Raw genomic sequence first — 21,470 nt, 5'->3', positions numbered from 1 at the left:
CTGTGGCCTGGACGAGGAGGAGGCAAGCCATTAAATATGAACTTATCTACAATACATTCTTAGTCTAGCGTCATAAGATCCGATCAAATCACTACTAACATCCCTGCCCACAGCGAGATTGTCCTTCCCTCCAAATGTAGACCAGATTAAGCGCTGGTGTTAGCGCTTATGCTCAATGGAATTTGTAAGGTGAAGGCTGGTGCTAATGAAGAGAGATGGAACTGAATGTTAACAGCACAGTTCACTCATGATAGCCCCGGACACAATACTTCGGCTGTGGAAACGTTTTGTTCACAACTGCCTACTGGATGTCCCACTGCAATGATATGAGGGATTATGCTTGTCTCCTGTGTGTGTGTGTGTGTGTGTGTGTGTGTGTGTGTGTGTGTGTGTGTGTGTGTGTGTGTGTGTGTGTGTGAGAGAGAGAGGGCATGTACATTGTTGATCCATCTGCTGGAGGGGCATTCCTGTAAGGGCACACCCCACTCAGGCCACCTCAGTGTGAAGAGGGCTGGAGGTTTCCTCCGGGGAAGTGAGTGGAGGTGGGGGGTTGTGTGTGTGTGTGTGTGTGTGTGTGTGTGTGTGTGTCTTTACACAGCAGATCCCCACTTAAACCAGACGGGGGGGAGACCGCCTCTGACTGGAGCACCTACAGCTGTTTAACAGCCTCCCCCAGCTGTCACCTGCCCCTGAAACTCAAAGCTTAGGACCCTCATGTAAACACACATAAAAAACTACAACTACCTACTACACTTTTAGCAGCACAGTCACACAGGCTGGCTACACAGGCTGGGTACAGGACAGCGATGACGCCCACGGTCCATGTCTGAGAATGACAGAGGAAGTGTGAGAGTGAAGTGTCTGAGAGGGCTTATGGGATCCGATGGTCCTCACGGCAGGATGAGTTACTGTCCTCAGCCTTCCTTCTCAGCAATGGCGGTGGAAGTGCAAGTCTGAGTCTCAGCAGTGCCTTCCTGTCTGATAAACACTGTCCCTCTGGCCTGTTATTGTTACTCGATCCCTTAGGCTATTTAATTCCCCAATGTGGTCTCTAGACAGACACATTGTAAAAAAGGTGATTTACATCAACGGTCGACATTGTGAGATCTTTTTGGGACCACACTGTCATAGTTTCTGGCGTATTTATCATCCTGTGGTTCATGCCTGTGGTGGCCTTCTATTCAGCAAATAATCAGAGGATTATCTACAAGAACACAAAGCCAAATCAACAGGCAGAAAACACATTCCTTCAACGCAATATTAAGAACAGAATGGCAACAGAATGGCTTCTGGGTGTGGACTCGACTCGTAAACGAAACATCCCTAGCTGGTGTGGATCCGACACGACAACACCGCCGCCAGGTCTCCCCCGACACGTCTCCTCCTATGTGTTGATCCTTTGATCAAAGCGCCATAATGGCTCGTCTGAGGAGAAGCAAAGGAGCGGGACCTGCTGATGTGCCTGCTCTCTGTTCCTATCAGCAGCAGAGGGAGATAAGGCAGAGTGCATTTCAAAGACACTTCCTCTCTGCTCTGCTCTGCTCGGCTGCTCCTACACACTATTCCCACATGGCGGTCAGCCTGCCTGCAGAGAGAGAGAGGGGGCTTGTGGGATATCTGGGGTGTGTTGTTTCTGGGGCCCTGGCAGCCCTGTTGTGCTTTAGAGGACGGTGCGTATTGTTTTAGCAGATCTCAGCACCTCAACACACACCATCATAGGTCACTTTGAAAAACGTAGTCTTGTGCGTGTGTATGTGTGTGTGCGTGTGCGTGTGCGTGTGCGTGTGCGTGTGCGTGTGCGTGTGCGTGTGCGTGTGCGTCTGGCTGGAGTTGGAGAGGGTGAGACACGGCGGAAAAGTCACAGAATCGTAAAAATATTTCTACCTGGCTTTACCATTAGAGATCCTTAATAGTCTTATTAAAAGTGTGGCCTCCCTATTCCTCCTTTCGCAGGAGTCCAGTTCAGACCTTTTTATTCAGCTTTCATCACTGAAGGTCTCCGTCCTCTGTTACATAAAACAGCGGCTAGACATCCACCATGGGCTGAGTGAGGCAGAGGGACTGTGAGAGTGTCCAACCCTCTTAATATCCCCAAGGGAATCCAGTCCCTTACTAGCTCACAGAGGCCACGACTTCAAATCCCTCAGCACAAATAGACCTGTGCCCGGCCGGCCTTGTGTCAAATGCCACGCTCCCGCCATCTACGACTGGGAAGCACTGGGGTGGAGGACATTACATAATGAGAGCTTGATGATGCAATAGCTGGACCTTCTCAGCAACAGTGACCGGGGGAAAACACGGAGGGTGTAACCTGGAATGTAACAAAACAGACTTCCATTCCTAGAATCGTGGCCCACTGGTTATGCCATTTCCAGTCAAGCCCCCCGAGGAGATCAGAAGGCGCCAGGTGAGTGTGTGTGTGTGTGTGTGTGTGTGTGTGTGTGTGTGTGTGTGTGTGTGTGTGTGTGTGTGTGTGTGTGTGTGTGTGTGTGTGTGTGTGTACAGTGATAACATATTAGGCTTAATGCCTGCTGTGAACACACAGAGGAAAGGACTGTCTGCAATAAATGTGGGATAATAGCCACAAATGACGTCAGATGAACATCACAATAGAGTTGTGTGGATTGTGACAAAAGGCTTGTAACTTCCTTCAACAAATCAAACAACAAATCCCTTTGTTTCTGTGAGAGCGGAGACGCTTGTGCCACGAACAGAGCAAACATATTGTCTATGGTATGACAGCAAGCCGGGGGGAGAGGCAAACAAAGCTTGTGTTGCCTGGGCCGAGGCTGGAGGCCAGGAGTGGGAGATAATGCTCACGAGCTCCAGCCCGTGTGTGTGGGAGAAGCCCTCAAACAGAGCGAGAGTGGAGCGCCTCGGTCTTATCAGCAACTCTGGAAATCTCGCCAGGACTCTCTGCTCTCGCTGTGGTGGACTTCAGAGGATGGGGGGGGGGCAATTCGAGAAAGGCAAATAGCAGCGCACAATGAGCACTTGCCCCCGCGCCGCTGGTGGTGTTTGGCTACGCTGCGCTGCTGGCTGGCGTGTGTTTGTGTGTGTGAGTGAGTGGAAAGGGACCTAACGGGACCCATTGTTTTCTCCTGGATGTACTGGGGAACGCCCAGGCCTGGGTCTGAAGAACGCACTATCACTACGAGCGCTCAGAGTTTCCATTGGCATGGGGGGGGGATGCAAGAGAAAAAGTGGAGGAGACAGAGATGGGGGAAAGAGGGAGGGAGGTGGCGGGAGGGGGCGTGAAAGAGGATTTTTCTGGGAAGTGTTGGCTAGCAGTCTATACAGTACGCTCCTTGTGTGAGTAAACAGCAAACGCAGCAATTTCTGATGAAACTCATGCACACATAAAAAGCTAGCAGCATAAGCTAAAGAATGCTCAGTTGCTATAATTGGGAGCACATGCGTACGCTGAAGAATGAAATTAAAGGGCAATGAGGTAATTCCACATCCAAATGACTTGATGAAGCTAAAGACCCACACATGACTATGTGATGTAATGCATTAAGTGCATAACACCGTGGGTAATTTTAAAGAAACCAAACAGTTTTTTGGTCATTATCCTTCAGGGAATAATAGCATTGTTTTTCTGAACATGGAATTCTGTCAAAGCCTGGATGTTTTGTAAATATACAAAAGTGTGTCGTTCACTGCATGCAGTTGATAAACCGTGACTACATTCAGATGTGCAAATATTTTTTTGTTTATGGAATGTTCAAGATGGAATGTTTTCAATTATTTCACTCCCTTGGGTTCAAAAAGGTGACTTGTTCATCACTGACTGGTAAAGCATTGCTAAAAGCTATATATACAGGATTGGGGAGTAACGGAATACATGGAACGGCGTTATGTAATTAGGATAGAAAAAGAGGGTAACTGTATTCCGGTACAGTAAAAAAAAAAAAAAGACGTAATTAGATTACAGATACTTTTAGCAAAAATTGGGATTATTAACAGGATTACAAATCGAAGTTTAAATGCAGAACATTGAACCATCATCCACATGCGCACTTTACAACACGTCACGAGAAGACAACCGAGAAAACTACAAGTCCAGTTGATGACCTTGAGTTAAAAAAATGCTTTCCCTGGCTGGAAATATCGACAATATTTTGTCCTCAAAGCTGAAAGTGGGAAGAACATAACAGTGCAATCTGTGCTGATTTAATTTTTTATTAGCCTATGCTTTGTAAACTGTGGTGTTGTGCACTTTCAATGTAGGTCTGTAGGCTGAATTTGCATAATCACAAGCAGATTTGTCTTTAAAAAACACTGAGCAGAGGGCAGGTTTAATTCTTAAAATTCCTCCTTTTCTTTTCTAAGTTTACATTGTGCTGTTGACTTAGAGAATACGCTTAAGTGAAAACCATCTTATGATGATGCGGGGTCAGACAAGGAGTGAAGGGTTTAAGTAGAGAGGTAACAGGTGTGCGTGATTAGTACTCCGGTGATAGTGAATGAGATGGAGGTGCGTGAGTTGAAGTCGAAGGGGGCGTGGCAGGAGCAGAGTTTTTGTGCTGGCGTGACATATAGGCACACATCAAACCACAACCACACGGCCCTCATGCCCATTTTCCTTTAGGGCAACAAACTGAACTAGTTCACATTTCCGCCCAGCAGGCCCACGCTATATTGCAAAGGGGATTGGCCAAAAAGTGTTAAATTATGCAAGGTATTTGTTTGTAAAAACTGTTGACAGTGAGACAGTGTTCAACTACTGGTAAAAAAGAAAAGTGGGGGATGACCGGTTTATTTTTATTTTCAATGGTTCATACTTTCTTCTGTGCAAATTATGTGTGATTCACTAGTAAAATATCTCTGTGAAATGCTGCATTTGGTCCCAAAAAGGATATCCTGACATTCCAATCAATACAGTGGCACATAAAAAGAACTTTACATATTTAGTATTGAGTTCAGTTTGTTGTCTAACACATAGCTATGACAATATAGTACATTTTGATATTAGTAGCATACTACGTTCATTTCCTCAGTAATAAGTAGGACGCCCACACCAGATGTTATTTAAATAGCACTACTACTGCACAAATGTCTAAAAAAAGCTGGTTTGTGCCCTTTTAGAAGGGGTTTGTGGATAGCACACAAAGACTCACTTCCACATACGCACTCACATGCACCACTTCATGAAATGCATGTGACCAGTGAGTTGCACAGTTTATGACTCTAGCAGTACATGTCTTCGTCTTCAAGGTTGGACCAATGTTTTTCAGCATTTATATCCATCACAGACATCAAAATGGAGAAAACCACCAATATACAGTGGATAAGGCTGTTGATGTTTCTTTTCTGTTGTCTTCATTTGCACATTTGGCATTGAGGAAATCCAAAAGTAACGGAAAGTAATCAAGTTACATTACTTTAATATTGTGATAATTGGATTAGGTTGCAATTTCTTTTTTTTTAATACAATTTTTAACAGGTAATCAGTAATTGTATCGGAATACATTTTTAAAGTAATCCCCCAACCCTGTATATATATATATATATATAAATAAGTAAGCTAGAGTAAGTATTCTTGAAATGCATCTGAGAAACATCTGAAAGCGTGCCGTTAGGCTCACTGATGCGTTCCTGCACTCAGACGCAGGAATGGGCCGCCACCTTTCCCTAAATGGCTGTGTGCGCTGAGAATTTCCTGGAGGAAGGAAAAGGGTGCGCTGCGGTAATCAGAGCCTGAGTGAAATAACAGAGCCGTAGCCTCTCAAAACAAAGCCTGGCTAATGAATGTGAGCGGCGACCGATGAGCAGCGTCATACGGCTCATTAGCCAGGGCGGCGTGAGCGTCACAGGCCCACCAACCCCTCACCCCGCTCCAGATACACACACTGAGACCCACAGGGCGCAGAGTTCACAGGGACGGTGGCCATTATATTTAGCTTCACAACACCAGCCATCAACACCATATGGAGCCAGTTGTGCAGGATATGACAGTTGGGGGTGTTGGGTGTGATTTCATTACGCAACTGAGAAACCTCAAGAGTCTTACAGTATTATGGCAAGTAAGATGATTTAATATTCCAACAATTAGCAGTCATAAGAGATAAAAAGAGAACAAATGTCATAAAGTCAGTCCATAGTCACTTATACTCAGTAGTCAGTCTCAGTGATATCCAACTTGTTTCACTGCTGTCAAACACAGGCAATAGTACAAATACATTTTTAGGGCCCTTAACACTTCATAAAAGGAAGCATCATTGGACTAGACAGAATGAGCAAGAGCAGCAGCTATGGTTTGTTGAGGACAAAGAAGGCATCAGCAGCATCCAGAGCTAAGCCCAACCTAGCCAGGGCAAAACCAAACGCATGACGGAGTTAAAATCTCCCTGTGTTGGGCCTGTGCAGCAGGGAGTCTATTGATCTCAAACACACTCCCACCCCACGGAGTCTGCAGATGAGAGCTTAAACTGGCAAGCAGCGTAGCAGGGGAGGAGCGGAAGAAGCAAAGCCAGAGACAGTTCCTCACACAGCTTTGTTTCCACGAATATTCTTTCAAAATGTGGGTTATGCAGTGACAGACCCACCCCCCCACTAAAACCAGCGCACTTACACTGAATAATTGATCAAATTCAATGTGACCTTCGAACATGAAAAGAAAATAGTTTACGTGTAAAGGCAAGCTTCAACAAATACGTATGAATACATTTATTCAAATCCCACAAATGAGTGTCAATCCATCACATCCTCCGAGACAGAGATGTTCGCCATTGTATTAAACCATTAAACCACGCAGGGACTGACATGGATTGCAGAAAAACCTTCAGAAATTGCCCACATAATCCTGAAGCTTCAGTAGAGGAAGGAAAACTCTGGAGATTTACCGTTTGTGGAAATTGTTCCCATGCATGACATCTTTAATCTACACTTCCGCAACACATTTGGATTCAGGGAGCATGTTTGGCTCTGGAGCAAAGAGGAGAATCTGGGCAAGTGTTCTTCCCAGAGACGCCGTGTTCCTCAGACCAATGACAGAGCAGCAGTGTTATACTGGATGGTTATATGCACACATGCTCGCATTAAGGTCACATTAGTTCCAGGCAGCACGCTCACGTATACATGTACCCACACACAAAGACTGAATTCCACACACCCACTCACATGCACAGACACACACACACACACACACACACACACACACACACACACACACACACAACCACACACAACCACATGCACGCACACAGACTCACATACATGCACGCACACACACAGACTCACACATACATACGTACATACATGTACACACACAGACTCACACATACATGCATGTACACACACAGACTCACACACACACATAAACATTCACGCACACAAACACACACAGACTTACACAGTCAAACCTCGATACAGACACGTAAGGTCGACACACACTCATTCCCACACAAGGTGACATACTCCCTACATACTCTCACACACACGCCGACACACCTTCGCTGCTTTCCTCGTGGGCCACAGGACTCGCGACTCTCTGCGGCTGCACGTGGGCTCGGAGCCGGACTCGTACTCCGCCAGGTGGCCCGACTCATCGGCGCGCTTACAGATGTAGCCACAGTTCCTCTCCAGGGCCGAGCGCAGCCCGTCAAACAGAATCATGCTGGTGGTGCCGCCCATGGCTCCAACTCCACCAGCATCCCCCCCACTATGGCCACCCCCTTCAGCAGAGCCGCCGGCGCCCTGCTCCCCCTGATTCGGGTTTTCCTTCAGCAGGGAACAGCACCTGCTGCACCTCCCATCCCCTTGGCCGCTCCTGCCACGCGCTGCACAGCTCTTGCTCCGGCCAACGTGGAGCAGAGGAGATGGAAGCAGAGTGCAGGGGCGAGGCTACCGACTGATGCCACAGCGCAAGAGTGTGTGAAGAATAGAGAGAGAGAGAGAGAGAGGAAGGGAGAGAGAGGGAGAGGGAGAGGGGAAGTGGGGAATGAGATGAGAGGGCGAGTCTGAGCAGGATGAACTCCTCTGGAGAGGCAGAGAGATGAGGGATGCTGAGAGCAATATTGCAGCTTCAGCCAATACTAAGCTTCCAACCCCCCCTCACCACACACACACACAAAACACTTATCTCTCTCCCCCACTCTCTCTCTCTCTCTGGATATGCCCCTTTTCTCTCTCTTTTTTGGGTATGTTTTGCCCTATGGTTCTGTCTAGCTGACAAGATGTCTCTTGCAGTTTCTTCCTTAGTCTTCACTTATGACATTTAGTCTGTGATTCACAAAGACGGCTCACAATAACCAATGCTGACCCATTTCCATGTAACCCCCACTGACACATCTAAAGCTGGGCAAATTCACCATTCTCTTTTCATTATCGTAAAAAAAACTAGCCCCAATCCTGTCAGGCATTAGAACTCTCCCTCTGCAGTAAAACCAGATAGCCCAAGCTTTACAATTAACACATTTACGTTTCCCTCCCAGACAGAGCTGCTTGTCATAATAATTCTGGGTTGCAGTAATGTCAGAAATGCCCCCTCACAGTGAAGCTTTGATGATTTGGAGCATGTTTTTGCTCAAGGCAATCTCGTATTTACAAAACATGCCACAGACATGCAACGACTTAATCTTTTTATGCGCAGACGTCAAGCAGTGACTATTTTCTAAATAAAAGATTAGCTCCTGGCCAGATCAGGAAGAGCTGTGCTTGCGGTTTTGCCAAGTGCGTAATAATTTGGGATGGTGCTCCTTAAGCACTGCTTTACATGACATTCTAAAACCTGGTTAATAACATGACTGAAGAGAGGGGGGAATTGCTAATTCTGATACTCTGTGTAAAGCATTATTATAACAAACCTTTTCCACACTTCCCTTGTTGCCAAAGGGAAACGTAACTGTACCTAAATGCCAATATGTGTTCATAACTTGCTAAAAAGGATTTTACATTATTACATTGTACATTACACCTTTAGAGTAAAAATATACAAAGGGATGCAGCAAGAGAGAAAGAGAGAGAGAGCGTGTAATGACAGCATCTACTGGATGACACCACATCCTCATGATGGATGGGGGGTGGATGTAGCAGAGGTAAACAGAAACAGGACACTGTAGCCTCTTTCACAGAGATCCCACTACACTGGCCAAGAAGAAGAAGAGATCCCACTACACTACGGAAGAAGAGATCCCACTACACTGGCCAAGAAGAAGAAGAGATCCCACTACACTGGCCAAGAAGAAGAAGAGATCCCACTACACTGGCCAAGAAGAAGAAGAGATCCCACTACACTACGGAAGAAGAGATCCCACTACACTGGCCAAGAAGAAGAAGAGATCCCACTACACTACGGAAGAAGAGATCCCACTACACTGGCCAAGAAGAAGAAGAGATCCCACTACACTGGCCAAGAAGAAGAAGAGATCCCACTACACTACGGAAGAAGAGATCCCACTACACTGGCCAAGAAGAAGAAGAGATCCCACTACACTACAGAAGAAGAAGAAGAGATCCCACTACACTGGCCAAGAAGAAGAAGAGATCCCACTACACTACAGAAGAAGAAGAGATCCCACTACACTACAGAAGAAGAAGAAGAGATCCCACTACACTGGCCAAGAAGAAGAAGAGATCCCACTACACTGGCCAAGAAGAAGAGATCCCACTACACTGGCCAAGAAGAAGAAGAGATCCCACTACACTACAGAAGAAGAGATCCCACTACACTGGCCAAGAAGAAGAAGAGATCCCACTACACTACGGAAGAAGAGATCCCACTACACTGGCCAAGAAGAAGAAGAGATCCCACTACACTGGCCAAGAAGAAGAAGAGATCCCACTACACTGGCCAAGAAGAAGAAGAGATCCCACTACACTACGGAAGAAGAGATCCCACTACACTGGCCAAGAAGAAGAGATCCCACTACACTACAGAAGAAGAAGAGATCCCACTACACTACAGAAGAAGAAGAGATCCCACTACACTACAGAAGAAGAGATCCCACTACACTACAGAAGAAGAACAGATCCCACTACACTGGCCAAGAAGAATAAGAGATCCCACTACACTACAGAAGAAGAAGAGATCCCACTACACTACAGAAGAAGAAGAAGAGATCCCACTACACTGGCCAAGAAGAAGAGATCCCACTACACTACAGAAGAAGAAGATATCCCACTACACTACAGAAGAAGAAGAAGAGATCCCACTACACTACAGAAGAAGAAGAGATCCCACTACACTACAGAAGAAGAAGAAGAGATCCCACTACACTACAGAAGAAGAAGAAGAGATCCCACTACACTACAGAAGAAGAAGAGATCCCACTACACTACAGAAGAAGAAGAGATCCCACTACACTGGCCAAGAAGAAGATGACGACCCCTAATCATGCCGGCTTTGCTTGTTTACACTAGACCAAAGCCGGCATAATGCTGCTCCAGTGTGTGTTTTTAGACAGGCTAAATACTAATTGTTTACCTTACATTACATGACTTACATTAGGCTACATACTAATTGTTTACCATACATTACATGACTTCCATTAGGCTACATACTGATTGCTTGTCATTTACATGCATAACTGTTTTTCTGTGTTTCTATGATAATGAAGTGACAGGGTGTGATTAGTCAGTAATAAAATGTAGCTAAATGCAGGATGTAATAAGTCAACCTGACAACCTGCCTTGGGTCAGTGGACTGCCCCTCAGGGTCAAGGGAACTGTTGCAAGGTCAAGCATTCCGTTGATTTGTTTTAGTGCAATTCAGAGACCAGTAGAACCATTAGCCACTATGCACAATCCCTATACAATGCCTAAAGGACAGTCATATAAGGGCACTGTGGAATGGAGGGCACCATATGAGTATACCATAACTCATTCAATGAGTTCTACACATTCAGAAGCATCTCGACAAGCACAAATCTGAGAGGCAATGAATAAGCATGTTAAATATTTAAAAAGTGCCAGTTGTATGTCATCTAGTCTGTGTGCTTTACAGTGGGTGAGTACACACATCTCCTACGGATGGTTGGGCCATTTTGACTCCTTTTGCTGGCTTCCTGGAGTGAGTTGATGGGAGCAGCAGAGAGTGGCTGCCTCCTTCTCCCTTCGTATGCATCCCGGCAGGCAGGCAGGCAGGCAGGCAGGCAGGCAGGCAGGCAGGCAGGCAGGCAGGCAGGCAGGCAGGCAGGCAGGCAGGCAGGCAGGCAGGCAGGCAGGGGCAGTGGTGTGACTAATGTTATTTGCAGGGTTCAGTTAGGGAGCATGGGGCAGTAAACCAGTGCCTGAACCCCCTGGCCAACCCCCTCTCCTCTCCTTTCCTCTCCTCTCCTCTCCTCTCCTCTCCACTCCTCTCCTCAGCTGAGAAGTACTTCCTCAGGCTGGCTGCTCAGCCGCTCTGTTCGCCTCAAAAGGAGCATGAATATTTCAGCAGCACTTGACACACTCACCTACATTTGATTTGGAGGTGGAGCTGTGGGGTAAAGGCAGCTGAGCCCAGATGTAGAGAAAGACAGTGGCGAGAGAGAGAGAGCGAGAGGGGGAGAGAGAGAGAGAGAGAGAGGAAGCTTAAATGAGCAATTTCACTTCATTGATTGTCCAGAAATAGATCTCCTTATCAATCCCCCTGGTTGTTCACGGCCGCAGGGCTCCTATATCTGACCCCCTCGTGAATAAACCCGAGAGGAAAAGGCTTGAGTGCATGATATAGTGCTGACTGCCATATACAGTTTCAAAGGCAAACTAAATCACCTCTCTTTATGGACCCTGTAAACAAAGGCACACACACACACTATCCTCATGTACCATAACGGCACTAAAGTCCAATAGAAGACCAATGGGGCCACTATGAAAGCCCCCAAATAGTACTTATGGAACTTCATAGTAAATGTAACACAATGTCCTAAGGTGATACACAGCTCACATTCACACACATTTCCTCTCCTTTCAGAGTACGTTAAGAACTCACAATTCATCCCCAAAGACCTGCTGACAACAGAATGGCACTGAACAAAGAGGAGCGCAGCAGGGTTTAGCGTTGTTTACACACGAGGTGAATTATCACCTCACGCTAGCGTACAGTGGCTCAGACGCAACACAGACTCAAAAGCGTCTGCCTTGAGGCGACAGATTCCAACCTTTCCTGTTCAGGCACGTCTACAGAGTGTCTCCCGTACGACATACGACATTCAGTCGGCGAGGGGAACAGACATGTGTTGGTCCTTTTTCAGTCTCTCTCAAGGAGGCTACTAAACACCATTAGCAGCAGTCATGTGCCATAACTGGATTTCTACCTCACTGTGAGCCATCATTTAAACATTCTTTGGATTTTTGTTTTTGTCCAGTATCAGTGGGGTGACTGACAGCTATGAAAACAGTCTGAGGGGTCCGGTGGAGTCTGCCCGGCTGCTGGGCTTTCAGAGGTACAGTAGAGACAGTGATACCCACCACTTGTCTGACTGTCAGCAGACACAGATAGATAGATCTGCATTTTCAAGTCTAAATGGTGACAGTTGTGTGTGTACATGTGTGAGTGATTGGGGTGGAATCTTCCCATGTCAGCCATCTACTTCCCCCTCCCCCAATATCCGCAGCATTGCTAATCAATCGCTCTGAATCCTATCCTGGACGTGATGCTTCCTGCAGCCACTGAAGTCCCCTGTGACCTTGCCCTGCTGCAGCCCCCTCCCCTGTGGATGCCCCCTTCGTGAGCACTGATGACCACAGGGACTCAAAACCCTCAGCAATATAGGGCAGCTGAGGACTACAACACAACATAATAAAAGCATGGGCCCTCAATACAAATATACTGCAGACCAACACTGTGGCTGAAACAGATATACCCCAGCCAAAAATACCTCCAAAGCAGCAGCAGCAGCGGCAGCAGCAGGGCCTGTGGTGCTGGGGCCCCAGGGGGAAGAGAGAGGGCAGGGAGAGACTGTGGTGCTGGGGCCCCAGGGGGGAGGAGAGGGGAGGAGAGAGGGCAGGGAGAGACTGTGGTGCTGGGGCCCCAGGGGGGAGGAGAGGGGAGAGGGCAGGGAGAGACTGTGGTGCTGGGGCCCCAGGGGGAGGAGAGGGGAGGAGAGAGGGCAGGGAGAGACTGTGTGCTCTCAGCACCCAGCACAGAGCCAGAAGATGAATAATTCAAAACGTGTCCTCTGCTGAGTCACAGAGGTGCCCCACAACCCAGAGCCCTCTTCCTTGAACCCGCAGTGTCAGCAGCTGGCTCTCGAAAGCACCCGGCCACGCGGGCTACATCCAGCCAGGACTCAATGAATGAAGTCTTTATCAGTTAACTGGATATGTGAAGATTTTGACTGAGGTCACACTCTTGTATAACTGGATTCTAAGGGGGCAAAAAAACAATCAGGAGGACAACAAAACATAGCAGTAGAAGTGTTCTGGACTGTATGAAATGCCATGTGTGAAATGTGTGTGTTCAGTCAACACACAGATGGGCTCTGTGAGCGCAGGAGGAAGTGGGACCTAGGCGTGCTGCTGTATCAGAGTTCATGAAGTGTTAAGCTGATGTCCCAAGTTTGTTTACCCAGACTGGGGAAACAGTGTAAGTGTGTTGTGCTGAACACTTCAAAACTGCCAACCAATCACACACGGCGTAGAGAGGACGGGGGATTTTTCGCCAGTCCAGTCTGTCTTGTGTAACAGGCGTGCATCCCAAGATAAACAGTGAAATGAAAACTAAGATCTACACGGACAGCAACTGCTATTCTTGTACATGATGACTGATCCCCCGCACGAAATCTGCAGAGCTGTTTTCAGAGAAACTGGGATGAGCCAAGGTCACCAAGCCCTGCTAACTGGGAATATGGGTGGCGTGGTCCAGTCATCACAATACAGCCACCGGAAACCCAGGAAAAGAGGGCTCTTTTTCTTTCTCTCTCTGTTTCACACATACTGACACATGAATAGCATCTCTCAACAACCCCTGCATTATCAGGTCACGACCAGCTTGTGGATGCATCACCACGGCTCTAGGTAAACAACTGACCATGACAGGGATTCAAACCACTAGCGACCCACATTGCTGTGCCCTTGAATAAATAATCCCCCCATAATGCAGTGCGTAAACACAGATCATCAACCACTCTGGTGTCAGAGACTATTTATGACACCGTTTATGACACAGGCTTTTCATGATCGATCACACTCAGCAGTCTGAGGGCTGGGGCCGTGACTGGAGTCACACTCTGGTGAGACGGTGTGACTGTTCTCTTCTCACCCGACCGGCGGCTTCTCTGGATGGCCCTGCCCACCGCTGGAGAGCCAGTGGGGCACATCTGGAGCGAGGGAACGGTGTCGCTGGCCTGTAAACAGACCCAAATCGCATTAGCTCTCCACCGGGTGTGATTTAGGCAGGGTGCTGTCAGGCTGTTTGTGGGACAACAACGGGCTGAGTCTGATTAAACGCATCAAAGCTGCCAGTACATGTGGCCAAAACGGGTCAGGGGGCTTCCACTGAGTTTTAAAATATAGTGGTGTGAGTGTTTGTGTATGTGTATACACGTGTGTGTGTGTGTGTGTGTGGGTGTGTGTGTGTATGTGTGGGTGTGTGTGTGTGGGTGTGAATGCGGTGCTTTAGGAGGAGTTGGCAGCACATCTGAGGCCCTTCCAGTTCAGAGGTTATACCCACAGCTGGCTTGAATGTCCAGGCTTGGGGGAGAGGGGGAAGGACGGTGGTCACAGAGGTACCAGAGTGTGAGATCTCTTCCCTCCCCCACTCTTTGGGGGGGGGGGGGGGCACGGAGGGCGGAAGGAGAGGGCCACAGCTGAGGGACCCTGGGGACGTGCAGATGTAGACGGGGGGGGGGGGGAAGTGCCTGCTTCCTGGACTTGTATGGATCATGTCATAACAGGCCCTTCTTTTCTGTCCACTTTCCACTAGGCTCGCTCAAACCCTGTGAACCCCATCAAAAGATGTCGCTCCGTCATTAAACACTGCTGTCTCTGATGGCCCGCTTGGCTTAAACCTGTCAGCAAAGCATCAAAACACAGGATAATTTAACAGCAAGCATTTCATTTCTGGCAAGTCAGGAGATATTTTCTAGCTGTAACAATAAGCATTCTAGCACTACACTGTCAAGAATACAGGTGTCTGCCCCAACATGCACCATATGGAGATCCTTTCAGCTCCCCATTCATAGACATAGGAAAAAGGCCCTATTTTGACAAGCACACAAGGTCTCTACCAAACAAAGCCCTTCTTTCACAACAGTAGCTGACACCAAGGTTACCTAGTCCCACAAAATGGCACTTCACAAGTAGAAGGGGCCACATCCGCTTCCCTGTGCACAGGATTTTGGGGATGGTTTATTTATCCCAAGAGGAGAATATAACCTACTTTCCTGAGGGGCACTTTTTTCTGTGCTTTGAAGTATTGCCACCAAGACCAGTAAAAATAACACACAGGCCAAAAAAGTGTACATGTGTGCACTCTCTCTCCAAACACAAACACATGCACACACAAACGCACACACACAAACACATGCACACACCCACACACACACACACAAACAAACACACACACACACAAAAACAGGTAAAACACACACACACACACACTTTTTAAGATCAAATTCTGCCACTGTCCTTGTTTTGCTGTTAGATCCAGTTTTGCATGTGAATGGGAAACAGGATGCTGTGCGGCGCTTTGTGCCAGTGTCAACAGATACGCAGCTCATCCTCCCATGCCTTCTCCTCCACTTCTCTCACCCTGTCCTCCTCTGCTCTCCCTCTCCCTCCCTCTCTCCCTCTTTCTCCTCTCTCCTCCTCTCTGGCAAGCTCCGTGTTTCCCTGACTGGCAGTGCTTGGAACTGTTCCAGACTGTTTTCAGATCAGCTGGCAAACTTCCTGGATGAAGCCTAAACAATCTCATATCACACATGCGCTATCAATGCGAACATCTTCACTTGTATCAACAAATGTATCAACATTTACACTAATATCTCCACACCAATATATACTGCAACATGACTTAAGATGAGGACATGTTTTAAGAGTTACCCAGTAACAGAACTGATACTCCACACAGTACTCCCCTGGGCTTCAGCAGACAACATCACATTTACAGTTGGCTGTCATCTCAAAACCTGTAGTGTTAATCTTAACAACAGACTTTATATATCTTGCTGTGGCAACTAAGAGGGGGAAATATTATGGTGGAGCGTGACTGTCAAATTCTCCCCAGTGTCAGCCCACTGTTGCGTCATATCAACAATTAGCTCATCCACTGACAGGCCCCAAGCAATGCAGCTACTGCCCTCTGTGGGTGGCTAATAGTACTGCACCTCCAAACCAATGCAGTCTCAGAATGCAAAGGTCACTGCTCTGATATGGTTACTACACTCATTGAACAACCCTAAATGTCAAATCTACAGGTGACTCTATACATATCTACTCAGAGGTGCTTGTATCATTTCACGCGATCACATCACCGTAGAACTGGTTAAACTACTACCTGCGTGACATGTCTGACATGCGGCCAAAGACAACATGCTCTACTGTTACTAACCTGAGTCGGATGCGATGACTTCAAAACTGAAAACAAGACTTCAGCTGCCTTCTAATCATGTCTAAGATGATCTGGCAATGCCACATACAATAAGTGCTCTCTACGTTTCACATGTAATGGCAGACTATCAAAGTCTACACGAGACAACTGGATTATCACTGACAAATGTCATTACATTATTTTTACTAGATATCATTGCATTTAATTTGTTTTATAATGAGCGTTTGATATTTTTGTATGCAAGCTAAATTGAAAATTATTATGTCCATTTTCCTTCTTGGGGATTAACTAAATGAATACTAATGACATTTTTCAGCAATGCCAAGTTAAGTTGTTGGGCCTTTCCAGATGTCTTTCTGGTAGGCTGGAATGAGCTTACTGACAGACAGGCAGCACTTGGTCAACATCTGAAATCCTTCTCAAACTGACCAAAAGCAGATCAATGGCCAAAAACACTGAAAGCATTGTTTCCCCGTCCAAAACCCAGCTCTCAGGCCCAGCGGGTCAGAGAGATGAAATATGAATACTGGATTTCAACATTTCTTAAAGCTGACGACCACAAACCAGTCAGAAGAAAAGAAGAATGGTCACAATCACTGGACTCCGGCGGAAGTGTCTATGGCAGCACAGACCCCATCAAACCACAAACACTTCCAGAATACCAAACAGCCTAAGAGAAATAAGAGGCCATTGATAACATTGTGCTACTGTGCATAGTCTGCCGCCGCAAAAACATTGACACACATTCAGCCATTTTGTATCGCTGAAATGTACAGTCCCATATCAGGTTTTCACAGAGTGAGTGTGATGACTGACACAACACTATGCTACATGTCTCACAAGCAGTGACCTGTAAAGACAAACAGACACGCAGTGAATCACTCAGTTGGGTTTTCACGGTTGGCCTTGGCAGAGAGAGGACTGGCCAAGCACCGTTCCATTGTTTAAGTGCTTCAAACGGTGTGGATTTGGCTACTGGGGTCGAGTGAAAGGGTTGCGTGGTGGTGCTCGTGGAGAGGGAGACAGATGGACCAATCCCTGGAGGCTACGATCTCTCCATACCTGGGATTCCTGTGGCCTGTGGGGCATGACACATAATAGTGGTGGCTGCATCATCACCCTAAATCACTGGACCGACACACACACTCACACACACAACCAAGCACGCAGTCCTTCTCCTCACCCAACCTTAACACACACACACTAAAACACACAGTGAGAAAAGCCAACCACACACACAGACACAGACAAACACACACACACACATCCCCCCCCCCCCACCACACACACACACACACACACACACACACACACGCTCAGAAGTGGGGACTTGAAGGGATCAGCTTAAACATGCTGCTCCTCTCTTGGGGGCCATCAGAGGTAACTACAAGTTTGTGCTCGCCCAGCTTACATACCTTCATACTGCAGTTCATTCATAACACACACACACACCCCCCACCCCACCCCACCCCACCACACACACACACACACACACACACACACACACACACACACACACACACACACACACACACAGAAGCATGCACGCGCATACATCTCATCCATACAGGCTTACCATTTTAACACTACATAACTCAATAGCTTCTATATTAAGTGCAAAGTTCAATACTTAATAGAGAAGCTGTGTTGTATTGACTCAGTGTATAGGAACTGGAACAGCACTGGGACACACAGAAATGGATCAATGTAGGATTATGCACTGAAATATACCGATGACTAGTGAACTGGATATCTGCAGTTCTGTAAGACCCAGCAAATAACACCATACAGTATCCAGATACAATTGCATCAAGGAAATCAACTCGGCCCCATTAACACGGTTACCATGGATCTAACATGGTCAACCTGCTGAGCAATATCCTGCCTGACAGGAACTTAACGTGTGACCAGTTCATGATTCATTGCTGTCGGGCAATTAACAGATACAGTCCCTTTCATGTTCCTGCAAAAACAAAGCAAACAGAATGCGAGGTGCTTTCCATATCTATCAGTCTGATGGGACCTGCCCTTTGGCGCAGGAGCACGGAGAGTGTCTGCCCTGCCCGGTGGGAAAAAGAGAGCGCAGTCTGCAGAGAGGGGATCGGAGAAGGAGTCGAGGAAGAAGTCATGAATGGCAGGAAGCTATCAAGATCCAGGTGGGGCACGCAGGGAGGAAGCACTGGAGAGAGGCCGACCGACGGCAGGGGGTTGGGAGGGGTGAAGGCGGGGTGGTGGGGGTGGATGGGAACTTAAGCTTCTTGACCCCCGCGTCTCCTGAGCCAGTGTGGACCAGACCTCGGTGGCACTGTGAAAGTAGCGCTCCGTGTAAAGCCGGGCTCAGATTACGCATGACATAAGCGGACAGGAGGACAGAGAGCGATGGGGTTTCAGCCCTGGTTCATCAGCATTCCATCAATCTGAGGCACCACATGGCAGCATGTGCTACCAAAGCACTGAGGAGTGCACCAGACCGGCGCATGGCATTTCCGGCTATAAGGAAAAGTGGCCAAAAATAAGCTTGGGCATGTCATTCATAAAACTTTCGTTGAGTCTTGGATTTGGGTTATAATTGCATCTTACACATACATAATACATTGCTGCATTTGGTAAGAGTTCCAGGCGCCTGTGCAGGGCAGAGCAGAGCAGAGCAGAGCGATGGGGTGTGAGTGGAAGTGGTGGGGGAGCCCTGTGACGATCGGCTAATCTGCCCGGGCTTTTTCCTCCCCAGTAATCAGTGGAAATCCTCTTGAGCTGCACTCAATGTGGGCGCTTGACAATCGGGGGAAATGGCCAGGGGGGGGGGGGGGGAGACAAAGACACACAATGCCCTTCCACCTGTGCCCCTGCTGCTACCGCTAACACAGATGCAACCCTGAAGACGCCCCTTTCAGACACCTCCTGGTGGCTCACCACCCTGACCACCAGCCCCAGTAGTCTCAGGGCTCCTGTCCAGGGGCTTATGAGTGGGCCAGCCTGAAGCAGTGGGTGCCATGGGCACAGCACACAAGAGCCCAGTGTGTGTGAGGGAAATCCACACTGACAGCAGATAGTCCACACACACAAACAACGCGAAACCAACATGGCAAGTGGTGACTCCTAAGTCAACATGCACTTCACCTGAAGGGATCGGCCTGGCGGGGCAGCTCCTGTGGCCGGGCGTGCGTTGGCACCAGGCGTTGGCACCGTCTGAGTGTGTTTACCCAGAGGACGCCAGAGAGCGCCACGCCGCAGAGCCCCGCTGTATTTCACACGGATGGGTCAACGGCGTGGCACTCCGCCTCTCTGCCCAGTCCCATCACACTTCCTGTCCGAGGGAAACACATGTTAACCAGACAGTGTCTGTTTTTAGAGAGGTTGTGTCATTCAGCTCCTCCTCTTTTTCCATTAAGGGAGAGGGAAAAAAATAAATGCATGGATCAACTCTCTCAGGCTGTGCGCTTAGCCTACAGGGCCTATTCTGGCACTGATACACTCAGAGCACTTAGATCCAAAACAAGAAGCATGGCTCAGCGATCCACAGAAGCCTGATGGTCAACATTTAACAAAACTCTCCTGCGGCCAAGTTCTATAAAACTCCATGTTTTGTCTTAATGCATCCCCAGGGGGTTGGGAACCTTACAGTGAGCAGCTCATCAAAAGCAGGTAGAGGGTCTGTGTGCCCCGGCAGGAGAGATTTATGGAAATCATTCTGTGGGTCTGACGTGATAAAAGTCTTGATGTGGTGTAAGACAGAGACGGCACCACAGCGTAAGATTTGGAAAACAATCCAGAAGCTCGTTATGTGGAAATCCCCCCTCAACGCCAAGGCAAATCAATTTAATCCAGCGCCAAACGTCTGAGTGCCGCTCCACTTCCCACCGTGTGAGGGAGTAAGCGCTATGGGAGACTGGCCCGAGACTCTCAGCGCCTTGATGGTCCGCTACGTGTTGTGGAGGCACCTAAAAATATCTCCAGTGCTGGAGTGTGCAGGCTCCTCGGGGAGATTAAGCGAGTGGTTTATCTCTGCGGGGTATGGCCTCAGGGGAGACTGGAGGAGGCACGCACCTCCTGCCCTCTCTCTGATCAATCACACGTCAGATGGGCAGAGAGTGGAGAGCAGGAGAGGGCCAGGGAGGAGGGGGGAGGGGAGTGTTTACAGGGGTAGCTGTGTGTGTGTGGCAACAGGGCACAGGAGTGGGGAATGTGTGAGTATGTGGGGGTATGTGTGTGTTTTATGACTGTAAGCATATTTGTTTGATGTGACGAATAAGTAAGTGTGTGTATGAGAGTGCATGTGAGAAATAGAGTGTGAGTGTGAGTGTGTGTGACTGAGGTTCCCCTTAAGAGTGTGCTCCACCACGAGCAGGGCTGATTAAGAGCGAGCCTGGTGGCTTAGCAGTGTGCAGCACATACACTAAACCCGGCTGCAGTGTTGAGCATATAGGGCTCTAGGGGTGGGAATCTCTTGGCACCTCACGATTCGATTCGATTCCGATTCAGAGGCCAACGATTCGATTCTAAACCGATTATCGATTCTAAACCAATTATCGATTATCAATTCTAAAACGATTATCGATGCATCTCGATTTTTAAAACATTTGAGTTTGCTACTCAGAGTCTCAAATCACTTCCTACTTTGTGTTTGATAATTAAAGAAAATCAACAGATGAATTACCTTCTCTATTTTTTTATTAGAGAAAAAGTTTTTCCTTGTCACAATTATGACTTTCTATGAACAATGCAATAATCGATGCAGCTTGCATTTCAACACAAAATTAATGTGTAAAAAAAAATATATATATATATATATTTTTTTAAATCGATTATGAACTTTTCTAAATCGAGACAGAATCGTTCTAGAGAGAATCGAGAGAAATCGAAGAATCGATTTTTTTCCCCACCCCTATAGGGCTCTGAAGGACAGGCCTGCTCAGCTGCATCTGATGGCTGCGGCCTGCAGAAGGAAACACAGCACAAACAAAAACACAGGAGCTTCTAGGGGGTGGGGTGGGGG

General features: G+C 47.6%; 1 protein-coding gene across 16 annotated transcripts in view; it reads right to left on the bottom strand.

Annotated features, from left to right (window-relative positions):
• Positions 1-21,470, bottom strand: part of zmp:0000001200 (dedicator of cytokinesis protein 9) — a 78,849-nt gene that overhangs the window by 46,766 nt on the left and 10,613 nt on the right. For 3 of the 16 annotated variants that reach the window (XM_031558874.2, XM_031558884.2, XM_031558919.2), the window contains exon 1: positions 7,456-7,894. The exons of 4 other annotated variants lie outside the window; for them this stretch is intronic. In XM_031558874.2, the coding sequence (XP_031414734.1) occupies positions 7,456-7,638 (183 nt within the window). In that variant the 5' untranslated portion in view covers positions 7,639-7,894. Of the gene's footprint in view, positions 1-7,455; positions 7,897-21,470 lie in introns of those variants that run through there. 9 more of the 16 variants (XM_031558898.2, XM_031558902.2, XM_031558932.2 and 6 more) reach the window with 5 other exon arrangements.

This window comes from Clupea harengus, chromosome 2 (assembly GCF_900700415.2).
Source record: "Clupea harengus chromosome 2, Ch_v2.0.2, whole genome shotgun sequence".
NCBI lineage: Eukaryota > Metazoa > Chordata > Actinopteri > Clupeiformes > Clupeidae > Clupea > Clupea harengus.
This window is presented reverse-complemented; position numbering and strand designations above follow the sequence as displayed.